General features: G+C 37.1%; 2 protein-coding genes across 8 annotated transcripts; one reads left to right on the top strand and one right to left on the bottom strand.

Moving 5' to 3' along the window:
* Nucleotides 1-505: 505 nt before the first annotated feature.
* mettl27 (methyltransferase like 27) lies at nt 506-4,357 on the bottom strand. Its single transcript, XM_027004742.3, has 6 exons — nt 4,259-4,357; nt 2,847-2,986; nt 2,597-2,725; nt 2,328-2,463; nt 1,801-1,893; nt 506-776 (listed from the first exon to the last, which is right to left on the bottom strand). Exons 2-6 carry the CDS (start codon nt 2,961-2,963, stop codon nt 571-573), a joined length of 681 nt encoding a protein of 226 aa, XP_026860543.2. The 5' UTR covers nt 2,964-2,986; nt 4,259-4,357; the 3' UTR covers nt 506-570.
* nf2b (NF2, moesin-ezrin-radixin like (MERLIN) tumor suppressor b) lies at nt 3,307-11,616 on the top strand. 7 transcript variants are annotated; one of them, XM_027004705.3, is made up of 17 exons: nt 3,307-3,665; nt 4,457-4,563; nt 4,651-4,776; nt 4,974-5,096; nt 5,275-5,358; nt 5,504-5,572; nt 5,735-5,817; nt 5,927-6,002; nt 6,131-6,268; nt 6,746-6,820; nt 6,917-7,030; nt 7,213-7,335; nt 7,518-7,735; nt 7,851-7,953; nt 8,062-8,201; nt 8,455-8,614; nt 8,973-11,616. In XM_027004705.3, the coding sequence occupies exons 2-17, from the start codon at nt 4,474-4,476 to the stop codon at nt 9,018-9,020; spliced, it is 1,770 nt and encodes a 589-aa protein (XP_026860506.2). In that variant the 5' UTR covers nt 3,307-3,665; nt 4,457-4,473; the 3' UTR covers nt 9,021-11,616. The 7 variants fall into 7 exon arrangements, with proteins under 7 accessions (XP_026860506.2, XP_026860532.2, XP_026860515.2 ...); XM_027004731.3 differs by having other exon boundaries at nt 4,731-4,776; XM_027004714.3 differs by having other exon boundaries at nt 3,307-3,526.
* The last annotated feature ends 1,168 nt before the right edge of the window (nt 11,617-12,784 follow it).

The following is a 12,784-nucleotide window of genomic DNA, read 5'->3' on the forward strand; positions in this document are numbered from 1 at the left end:
GTAGCAAAAAAAACCAAAAAAAACATGTCTTACTAAAAATAAGTTACTAGAAAATGACTGATGAGCAAATAAAGGCCCTTTTTTGTAGTAATGCTTCCATCTAGTGGTAAGAATCTACTCTATCCAAAATACAAGTGATTTTAACTTTATGGTTTTGTTGACTTTGGGGAAGCTATTCGTTTTTGTTTCCAAAAAATATATATGAATTTTCAGTCCGATTTTCATTAATTCTCCAAGGTCCTCCCAGCTCTGAATTATGCATGGAATATAGCAAGAATATAAGTCTTGTGGAGTCCATGCCTTAATGGGTCAGAGCTGTTTTGGTAGCACAAGGGAAACCTACACAATAGGAGGCAGATGGTTTAATTATTATCAGAGTATATATACAGTGGTGCTTGATAGTTTGTGAACACTTTAGAAGTTTCTATATTTCTGCATAAATCTGAAAACTTCATCAGATTTTCACACAAGTCCTAGATAGATTGAGTAGACAAAGGGAACCAAATCAAAATGGGCAGCCTGTTTTATTTAAGGAAAAGGGATCTGCAACTTATACAACTGTGGTTTGTTTTATTTAGTCCTCTGATACAGATAGACAGCTCCCTGTATATAGTCACTCTCCTGCTCAGCCACAGCCCTTTCCCACTCCTCCACTCCAGTGACAGCTACACAACTCCATCTCTTTTCTTCCTCCATTGTTCTCAACACATTTTCCAGCTCTGCCTTGTATTCTCGATTATCTGCATTGCCTCTTGTAGTCATGCACACATAGCCCCCTAGAATAAGGAGAAAAGTGAATTAAGAATAAACTCCCAGATTGACATCTGAAATACACACACAGTATGCTTCACAGTGCCATCTAGAACTACAAGCACCTAAAGATAAGAGCTTTTAAGGCAAAGCTTTTTAGATTTACATAATTTTAAACTATGATTTGAAGCAACCACATGACCACTTACCAAAGATAGGTCTAGCCATCCTGTATAAATAATGTTTTATTTGCATAATTTTACCTTAATTAAAGATCATATTTCCCGCATTTAATTTCCCCAGCTGTGGGCTTCTGACCCTATCTGTGTTTTTCATAAATACATATTTCCTAATAAATAAATTAAGCAGATGGTGAGTGTGTAATGTGTATTATAATCTAGTACTTCATTAACAAATATAGGCTACTTTCTGCATATTAGTGGAACACTTTTTAATCAACACTTAGACTATGTAAATAAGCAGGTAAATATGGCTCAAATCCCATCTTTTCCTCCATATAGGATACAAAATTGTTATTTGGACAGCGGTGTGAACAGCAAAAGACACAATGAATGTGTCTTTTTCGATTCCGATCTGGGCCACTTTCATAGGCCTACGTCTTAAACTACTGAAAACCGACACGTATCCGACGTGCGGCAGTGCAACTGTGCAAAATCTGAATTCTTGTGAATTTTACATCAATTTTATTGTTCTTTTATTGTTCTGTATTTGCAGCATATTTGTTTCTGAATTTGCCATAGGCCCCCAGTGCAGACTAACATAAGCATTAGCTTTAGCCAGTCAAGTGGCTGTTACTGTTGTCTCCATTTGGATTGTTTTCCTCTGGACAAACGTGCCACGTGAAGCATTGTTGTTTTGTGCAAGCGGATCAGTTGAGGAGCCTCATTTGTTTAGAATAATGCTGGATATAGGTCACATTAAAAAGATGTTGTGAACAGACTAATAAAAAGTCGGATTCTACCTGCTGTGATAACGTACCCTTAGTGTACATTTGCATTAGCAAATGAAGAATGTGCTGAGAAGGCCCACCTGGCTTTGTGGCTTGCCAGAGCTCCCTGATGACCGTCACTGGTACTTGTCCAATACTCAGAGCTCCAACCATTACAACAATGTCATACAACTCTGAAACGAGTAACAGAATGGTCACTTCAATAACAATAATAACCATGTAAAACAATGTAAAATTCAGTTTACATAAGTATACATAAGTATATATGGCTCATTTGTTCATGTTATTTTAAATGAATTTTTAAACATTGCCAAGTACTCAAAACACAAAGAGGTTTACATTAAGCAGTCCTTTTATTTACCATGTTCTGTGCACTTATATTGTTACCTTTTATAAAGATATCCAGGGGTGACGTTTGGGGTGGGGTGGTGGCCTGTGATTAAGAAGGCCCCTAAAAGATTATTCGATTTTTAGGTTTTGGGGCCCAATGTGATATCTTTTCACGGGGCCTAAAATCCTGGGCGGCACCCCTGGACAAATCTACAATAAAATGTTTAACATACAGTTGACATTTTAGCTAAGGACTACATGGAGAAACATTTACTACCTTCTTGTACCAGCAGGGAATCCCGACCCAGAATACACTGTTTAAGGTCCTGATAGAGTCCCGTTTTCCTTGCCAAATTCAACATTGCTGCACTCCCATCGACACCAACAAAATGATGAAACCCATTTTTTTTAAGCTGCAGCAGAGATGCCATTGGAAGAAAATCACATCAGGAGTTAGCTGGTCCATAATGTTCGTGCAATAAAACTGATTCATTATATATGTGTAAAAAATACCAACATAAAAATAATCTCAAAAGTTACTCTTACTTGTTTAGAGACCAACCCTGTCCCACATGCCACATCCAGAATAATGGCTCTCTTTTTATCACCTTTGAAGTTTTTAGTTATGCATTCTGCAGCTAAAAGAGGAGCACGGTAGTCCAACACTGCCACATCCTTTGAAAGCAATTTCAAATACATCCATTACATATTTCTGTAATAACCAGATCCAAGTCACCAGTAAAGCAGATTACCAACTAAGATTTTGTGCTACTGTTATACCCGTTATACCTGTTACCTGTTCATAGTTCTCAGCCCAGGTGTTATAGAACTCAATTTTATCCTGAAGTCCCACATTCTTATGAGCTGAAATGATTACATCCTTCACATCTGCAAATGATCTGGTGCTTGCCATTACTGCGAAATACTGTTTTGTTGCTATAAAGATCGTGAAGAAATCCAACGTTAATACTGTTCAGTGACTTTAGTATTCTTGATGAATGCTATCCAAATTCCCTGCTGTGCTTGATTATTATGGTGGAAGAGGTGACTTAATCTGTTTATCTTTAATGCCTATACTGTCCCAGAATATCCACCTGAAACAGTTATGCTACATTCCACATAATATATTTATAAAATCGGAAAGTAGCTAACGTTTCATTAAATATTACTGGTAATGACACAATGTTGCAGAAACATATACCTAGCTAACTGGCTGAGCCGTATTGAAACAGCATTTTCCACAGATTACAATCAGGGTTCGCTGTTGTTCATTGTCACGTGCAAAGCGCTGCTAAATTTGGATAGCCAGCTAGCTAACCTAGCTAAAGCTACTTATCCTAGGAAAAGTAATTCAGTCGCTGCGACGAGTGAAATGGACATCCAGTGCCTATATTTTTTATCGATACGACACCAGCCTACGTACTTTATGACAAATCTGTTTACTTCCTATTTATTTTCCATGTAGGAAGAAGAAAGGTAGTTAGCCAAATAGTTAAGTGTCAGTACTTCGGGGAACGGACTCCAGCTTCCATTGGCATTATTTGTCTTTTAAGGAGAGATTGGAAACTTCACTCCAGTGGTTTTGCCTGGTTAAAAAAATAATTGGAGGACTAAGGTAGTTTAGCTAGCTAGCTGACTGGCTAGCTAGTTAGGTTTCAATTGTCATGCTGTTGCTAGTTTACTTTCCTTAACTACGGACAGAAATACCTTTAGCTACAAACAAATCGTGTCTGTATGGCTAATTAGCTATATGGTTAGCTAGCTGTTAGTAACCCAAATAAACGTCGTTTAGCTTAGCTATGTTGTTATGAGGTAATAAAGCTAACACTAGCTAGCGCATTTTAGACTTTGTTTTATTTGTGATACCGAAGAAAGCGTGTTCTTGTTGTTCTCTAGTTATCTAGTTTTGGCTAAAATGCTTGTTTTGTTTTGTTTCTCTAGCTAGCTAACGCCAGCAGTCCGGTTCTCGGTACTTGTCAGTCCGACTTTGTTAGGTAGCTAGCTAGCTGTTAGCTAAATTTTGACATTGCTACTGTAACGAGTATTGACTTATAATAGTCGCTTAGTTAGCTAACCTGATAGCTAGCTAATTTGATCACTGTAACTGATTCAGCTAGCTAGATGGATAACTTTAAAAGACTACAGGGTAGTGCATGCAACTAGTTATAGCAGCTACTATCTGCTCGTAATGCAAGAGATTGGACATACCTGTGGTTATCCTACGGTATGGAGTTCGCTTATCTTGCTAGTTTGTGTAGCTAGCTAGCTAACCTAGGTAAGTTAGCTAGCGTTATCAAAATGCGCAGGCTAAACAATTATTGATCGATGCCTTATGCTGATGCTGTTTGTTTTTGTTTTTTTGCTTTTGTATTTATTCGAGGAAATGTGTTGTATTTTTACTTTTAGATAATTTAGAAATCAACATGTCGATTTTGGGACTTAAAAAGAAACAACCAAAGACTTTCAAAGTCAAAGTTATCACAATGGATGCTGAAATGGAATTCAGCTGTGAGGTGAGCCTTTGTAAAAAATAAAATGCGCTGTCCATAAGCTTATGTATTCGACTGACTGTCATTTTGATAGTCCATTATCGTTAACAGGTAAAATGGAAAGGGAAGGACTTGTTTGATTTAGTGTGTCGGACCATTGGACTAAGGGAAACTTGGTTCTTTGGCCTCAGGTACACCGTAAAAGACACTTATGCTTGGCTTAAGCCTGACAAACGGGTAAGTGTTATAAAGGCAGCAATATTTTGTTTTCTAGACATTGTTAAAGAAAGATGAAGGCAAAAGTTTCTAATTCTGAGTTCCTACTCTGACATAGTAATTTCAGCAAGTTATTACAACAGTAGGTATGTTAAATTCTAAATTTGATTTAAAGAAGTAAATGTATTGTGCTATTAGTGTTTTTTCCTTCTACCCAGGTTTTGGATCAAGATGTTCCTAAAGATTCTCCTATAACATTTCATTTTCTTGCCAAGTTCTTTCCTGAAAAGGTAGAGGAGGAGCTTGTTCAGGAAATCACACAGCATCTTTTCTTCTTACAAGTGAGAGAGAGTTTATATATGGATGTTATTCTGCTGTTTTGGCATGGGGTTTAAGTTATTAAAGTTATAAACATGCTTTTCCTGTCCCTTTACCTTCATTCTGTCCATTTATGAATACTGTCATCTCTAACTACTGTGTGTTTAAATATTGTTTCAAAATGTTCTTTGTCTCACCAAGGTAAAGAAACAGATACTTGATGAAGAGATCTTTTGCTCTCCAGAGGCATCAGTCCTTCTGGCATCATATGCTGTTCAAGCCAAGGTCAGTTTTCATAAAACAATTTTTAAAAATGGCTTTACTGTGTAAAGTTCACTTATTGTTATGCTGTGAATCCATCCCTCTGCTCTACAATTATAACTGCTTTATTGTAGCTTTATTGTGTGTTTCTACTACATTTTTTATGTAGTATGGGGACTATGATCCAAACTTCCACAAGCCAGGCTTCCTAGCCCAAGATGAACTCTTACCTAAAAGAGTAAGTACTGCTCTGCCCCTGCTTAGCTGTGCTGTTTGAGTCATTTAGTTTTGAAAAATAAACTGCAAAAAACATTTGTGTTGGTACATCTGCAGTGTTGTATATGTTAAAGACACAGGCTATTTGGTGACTCATTTTGATTCTTTCTCTGTGTCTCTCTAGGTATTAATGCAGTATCAGATGACACCAGAGATGTGGGAAGAGAAGATCACAGCTTGGTATGCTGAACACAGAAATATAGCAAGGTAAACAACCCATCTGGACTATTTAACCTTCAAATCCCAGCCACAGAAGAAATCTTTGGTATTGTGCTATTATGATGAACAATTTGCTAGATGTCTACTTTGATTTCAGGGATGAAGCTGAGATGGAGTACCTGAAAATAGCACAGGACCTTGATATGTATGGTGTTAGCTATTTCTCCATCACAGTAAGTCATTCTTTTCACTTTTTTTTTTTTTTGAAAACTGTCATTTTTGCAGTTGCGTTGAATATGTTCATAAACAATACAATTATTTCTGACAGTAATATTTTATAGAACATAATTTTGTTTCATAGCAAAACAAAAGGGACACTGAGCTCCTGCTTGGTGTGGATGCACAGGGCCTTCATATCTACAGCCCTAATAGCAAGCTGAACCCCAAAAAGTCTTTCCCTTGGAGTGGCATTCGCAACATTTCCTATAGTGAGAAAGAGGTATCGGAAAAACATCACATCACATGGATTGAAACCTTTTTTTGTATAGTAGTTTTCCTGCCCAGATAACACAGCAGACTTAACTTGATGAAAAACTAGTTAAGTTTTGTTTCATCATATATTGGGGTCAGGGGACATAACTATGATGTGACCTTCTGGGACTAGAGTTTGAGAAAATATCACCATGCTGATTTCTAAAAATATTAAATGAAAACAATGTATGTCGGGTACAGTGAGGGAGGTTTTGCAGAACATTTTCGATCACTGAGTTGCTGTTTTCTATAGTTGGGATGTTTGTGGGTTTTGTTTTTTTTTTTAATAAACATTTACCAGTGAAGTCCATGTTCATAAGTAGATGAAAACATGAAGAAAGAAAAATATCTGACTATATGTGGTATTCTTGCGCATCCAGTGTAGTTAACCTTTAAGTATTTTCTGTGCATATCAGACACATTTTTGTACTATTTATGTTAACAGTTTACTATTAAGCCATTAGACAAAAAGAAGGAAGTATTCAAATTCTATTCTTCACAACTCCGTGTCAACAAGCTGGTAAGTTTTCTTGTAAAATATTGCATTACAGCATCTCAGAATGTTTTTTCAAAGATACAGAGTGTCTTGAGTCATTGTGCTATTTGTGTATGTTAGATCTTACAGCTGTGCATTGGGAACCATGATCTTTTCATGAGGCGGAGGAAAGTGGACTCCATAGAAGTGCAGCAAATGAAGGCTCAGGCCAAAGAAGAGAAAGCCAGGAAAAAGGTCTGCTTGTCCAACATCCTCCCAATGTCTGCTTTGTGACACATTGAACTTTTTAATGCTTTCACTTGGTTGATAAGTCACTCCAGAGTTTTGGCTTTTTTTTGCAAGCAGCTTGTCATTTCTGCAAGTGGCTGGTCATCTTTATTTCCCTTTTGGGGCAATGTGTTTGTGTATGAGATCAGATGGAGCGTCAGATTCTTGCACGTGAGAAGCAGTTAAGGGAAGAGGCTGAACGGGCTAAAGAGGAGATGGAGCGACGTATGTTTCAGTTGCAGGACGAGGCTCGTATGGCAAACGAAGCACTGGTGAGAAATTCAGCACTGCATGTAATGCCATTCTCCAGTGCACACCAGTGTCTCGAATTCTGAAGCATCTCTCCATATTGTGGCCCCCCCACCCCCCAAAGACTGCTGCTATATTGAAGTGCTATGGTTGCTCCATTGAAGTGCTATGTGACATAATGCTGTATCCCTACCCCTCTCTGCAGCTGCGTTCTGAGGAGACAGCCGACCTTCTTGCAGAGAAGGCGCAGATTGCTGAGGAGGAGGCCAAGCTGCTGGCACACAAAGCAGCTGAGGCAGAGCAGGAGAGACAGAGGCTAGAGGTCACAGCTCTCAAGACCAAAGAGGAACATAGGCTCATGGAGCAGAAGATGAGAGAGGCGGAGCAGCTGGCCGTAAAGCTGGTGGAGCAGTCTGAGAGGAGGTCTGCATTCAGAGCCTTCTCTTATATGTGGATGTATGTAACAAAGGGCAGTGGCAGTTAATGGCAGTATATGCATCTGTCTTTTTTTTTTTTTTTTTTTTTTTTTTTTTGTCAGGTCAAAAGAGGCTGACCACTTAAAGCAGGACTTGAATGAGGCCAAAGATGCAGAGCGCAGGGCCAAACAAAAGCTCCTTGAGATCACCAAAACAACATACCCAGTAAAACTAATAATGCCACTCTCAACCATTAGATTAAATTAGATATCTTCTCTAAGTTTACTACTTGGCAAATACGTTTTGATTGAAATGATAACATGGTGTGTTTAGTTGGTAGCTCCATACTCGAACCCCCCTGCACCACCTGGTCCTGACAGCATGGAGATGCCATTGGAGATGGCCACATCATATCGACTGGACTTCAAAGACTCTGACATGAAGAGATTGTCTATGGAGATTGAACGTGAACGGTACAAGTTTGCTGTTGTCTCATCAGTTGATGGAGCTTTTATTCCTATTTCACAGGAAATTCAACCATTTACTTTCCACATTTTACTACAGGGACTTCATTTTGGCAAGGGCTGATTATAACTGAAATTCTTGTTTAGTGTTGTTATTTATTTCTGATAAAGGATACAGTTGTAAGGTAAAGACTAATGATAATGGTTTACCACATTGTCATATATGTGTGCATATGTCTACATGCCTTTTTGTGTGTCTCAGTCTGGAGTATATGGAGAAGAGCAAGCACCTGCAGGATCAGCTGAAGGAGCTGAAGTCTGAGATTGAGTCTCTGAAGCTGGAGGAGCAGCAGCAGCAGCAGCAGGCAGGCCTGTACAACCTCAGGGGATATGCTGAGCCTCTATATGTTCCCCACAGCAATGTAAGACACATGCACTTGCAATACCAGCAACAAGTTCCACCACAAATGAGGTCTCAAGACATCTAATAGAGTGGAGTGAGATTCTTTATTAGAGGAGCAGAATATTAGCAAAATATAAGGCACACATCTGACAAAACCTTGTATACTTAATCTGCCATTATTTATCATCTAGAATAGATTCTTGGACAGGATTGTGCATGATAGTAAAGTGGCTGTTGCATTATTAGTTTTGGATTGTTCTTGTACCTTTTAAGTATAATGTGAATTAGGGGTTGGAAGAAACATCTTTTTATGTTCACAAAGTGATGTAATGCAACAAAAGGTGGTATCATTGTTCTCTCTTCTGTACCTTTTGTAGCGTAACTCATCTTACATGGCTCAGATGGCCTTCTTCGAAGAGGTGTGAATGAACAGAGTAACTGCTGTTTTAAAGAGCAGGAAGGAGCTGGAGATGTCATCACTACAATTTGAGGCAATCGCCAGGACATGTAACAGTAATGAGCACGCACTCTTGCACAGCAAGCATTGTAAAAAGTGCTTTAAAAATGGTGTTACTGGCAGTTGTTACTTAAATGCAAATGTGTCATGCACAGATGAAGACTTTTAAGGTTTTACTGTAGCTATGAATAGCTTGTCCCTTCAAATAAATTATTTCATGTCTGCCTTGTAAAATGTATTATATCTATTATACAGGTAGGTTTGTTTGAGAAAAGGGATGTTTTGAAAGGGGACCTTATGTTACCCTTAAGATTCATTAAATAACTTTATATAAATTTGTAAATATTAGTATTCATATTTGCATCCTAAAGGAAATTTATCTAATTAAATCAGCACTCAGTAAATAACAAATTGCTGCATTTTTGTCAAATTGCTGAATTTCAAGTACTTTGTCCCCTTGTGCTTTTTCATAGCAGGATTTACATTAGTGTCCCATTGATTGGTATATTTCAGGGTAAAATATACTTCAAGAGCCTTTATAATGTGCATGGCTAAGTCTGGGATATATGTTACATGATGCTTTAAGCCTAATGTTTATAAGTAACATCCAAGGATTTCACTACATTTGACAACTAATCTGTGACTTTAAAGACGGGTGAATTGCACGATATATTTGCCAGTATAAGAGTGCTCAATGAGTTTAATAGTCCTGATGCACTATGACTTGGCAGCTCAGATCCTGCTTTAGTGTTCATATACCTCACTCAGAGGGCAGGTAAACCGGCACTCTGCATTTTTGCAGCGATAAAAATTCACACTTAACATGGTGTTTCACGTGTATCCCATTAACTGACTGGTGAACTTTGCCTTTACCTACATTTATGAATTTTATATACTTTGGGTGTCTTTTTATGTCTTTGTTTTAACTTTTTGTAGGTAGTTCTGGATGAGCCTGATCTGACATAACCAGATGTTCTGATCTGTGTGTGTGTGTGTGTGTGTGTGTGTGTGTGTGTGTGTGTGTGTGTGTGTGTGTGTGTGTGTGTGTGTGTGTGTGTGTGTGTGTGTGTGTGTGTGTGTGTGTGTGTGTGTGTGTGTGTGTGTGTGTGTGTTGGATATACTGTTAATGGACAAACATGTTTTGACACTCTGGCTGCTAGCTGCATTTCAGCATATTGCTTGGTGTCGAACACTGACCAAAAATGAACAACAAAAGGTCTTTGATGCACAATAGGTAGAGTAAGCCTTGTGTATCATTTCAGATCTCATTTTTGTTTTATCTGCTTGCCCATGTAAATATCCTATAGAAACCTACATAACATTTTTGATTTTTTTCTCCCCTATAATATTACATTAACCCAGCACATAACAGTAAATATACTTTTGTGTTCAAGGAGAATTGTTTTCTTATCCCACCTCCCAACAATACAATTTCACCCAATTATGCAGTGGTTATATTTTTTTAATCTTTCTAATTGTTGTGCTGCCTCAGGTTTGTCCAGTATATGCAGATGTGAATTCACATGTGAAGTAAGGAAATAATCTTCTTGTGCCTCTACATAGAAAGGAATAGTTAGTAGTTTTATCTGAGTTTAAGTGGTGTGTACTTTTAAAGGGTCACTTTTATACTGAAACCATTTTCCATGCATGTTATTCAATGAATAACTTTATTTAGGAATTTTGTGATTCAAATGAACCGTTTTATTTTAGGTAGCTGATCAAAAATGCCAAATTTTTAAGTGGTTAGCAGAGAAGAGGGCAAGCACAATTTTCATTAAAATTAAATTATGCAATTATACCTAAAATCATATGGCATATTGCAAATTCAAATAACAAGGAGTTTACATTTCCATTTCATGATGTTACAGGCATATGCAACTTTTCGTTCTTCTACTTCTTTATTTGTGTTTACATGTGGAGTGTGAAGTTGCTTGAGCCTTTCATTTGTTATTAGAATATCCATGGGAGTGAAAACATTGTTCAAACATTGGTTATTGATTAAAATATCAGGAAATGTTTGTTCTTTAGCAATAAGGCAGCCTATATATTTACAAACTAAAAATATTTGAGTAAACTTTGGATTTTTACAAGTCTCCGTTAACAACACACTGTCATTGAGGTATAATATGCATGATGTCTTGGTGTTTAGTGAAAAGAAAAAAAAACATTCCAATGTTTGTATTCTATACTCAGTCTATTTACACTATCCACACTAGCTTTGGAAAGTATTACTATTATCAAAGGCAAATATTCATGTTTTAATGAAACCTGCACATCTGTCCTTGTACCAAACGGTAGTTTATCATCATGATGTATACCATCAAGCTCATTTGTTTGCCCAAGTGCCTTATTTTTGCAGAAATACGAGCATTTTTTTAACATGTTAAATGCTAAGTGTTTATGTGGATTTAGTGAGGCTACATGTTAAGTCTATATCAGAGATTAGTAACAGTATTATGTTTTGTTTTGAACCTGTACCACAGTTACACATACTGATATGGAGGTCTGTTTTAGTTTGTGAATTGTTAACTAATTTGCAAATAAACTGCAAAAATTATATTTTACAGTTACCTTGTGCATGCATTTTAATTATGTATGGGGGGGCCTGATGACCAGGTACACCTATACATCTGTCAAGTTTAGCACTGATCTGAAGCCATGTAAAACACTTGGAAGATTTTGGACTAAAAGATGCTGTATAAATGAACAGGGTCTGTAATCTCTAGTGTAGTAGCAGATTCTGTATAAGTGCAGTATTAATGAAAATATATAACAAACTGTGTCCCTTATAGTTTTTGAATTTAGCTTTTGGCAGCATTTATTTCCATCCTTTGAAATAAGCCTGCATGTATTTCAAGTAAGAGACTATAAGAAGCAGTAAACACAGTGCAAGCTTAAATTCCACTATCATCCTAAAGATGGCAGAATTTGTAAGAGTAAATAGATCTGAGGGCATCTCTCTCCTTTTTACTACATCGAAATCTGTTTGAAAAATGTGGCATAAAATGCTGGTTATTGTTATGCAATAAAAATATTAAAGCATTCTTGCACAAATGGAGTAAACCATTTTCTTCTTCAGCTGTAGAAGACAAAAATGAGTTGATCTGGCTGAAATTGCAAGTTCTGTCGGACCAAAAACAACTCTCAAATTGTATTTTATTTTGTATACCAATCAGTACAAAAAGGGAAATTCATTTGTATGTTTCTAATTTCTAATTATTGTTCACAGTAAGATCATATCAGATTGTTTGAGATTGTTTGTTTTAGTTTTCAAATTACTTGAGTAATTTCATCCCTTATTGTTGTGAATTCATTGAGTAGCAAGTCATGATATACTTGACAATCCCATTTATTTGGACAATTTACCATGTAACAAGTTCAGATCTATTTTTAGCATAATGTAAGAATTTGAGATATTGGTATCTTCAGCTAACAAAGAGGTAATGAGTGCATGACCATATTGAAACCTAAAGTAATCTTCTCACAGCTTCCTCATGCCTTGCTAGGCTAGATTTATGTGAATGTTTTTGTTCTGCTCCAGTACTGATGTGCCTCAGGTGCCATGCTGCCTCTGTCATCTTCTAAAACTGACAGCATTGTTCTAGCGCCTGATGTGTTGCAAAGACTTTTTGAATAGACTTTCCACCCGTGACTGTGGTGGTAGTAGGTACTGAAGGAGCCCGCAGGGAACCTGAGTTCTGAGTTTTAATATAAAACCTGAGTTTTAATATT

This window comes from Electrophorus electricus, chromosome 8 (assembly GCF_041902795.1).
Source record: "Electrophorus electricus isolate QZ-2024a chromosome 8, ASM4190279v1, whole genome shotgun sequence".
NCBI classification, from domain to species: domain Eukaryota; kingdom Metazoa; phylum Chordata; class Actinopteri; order Gymnotiformes; family Gymnotidae; genus Electrophorus; species Electrophorus electricus.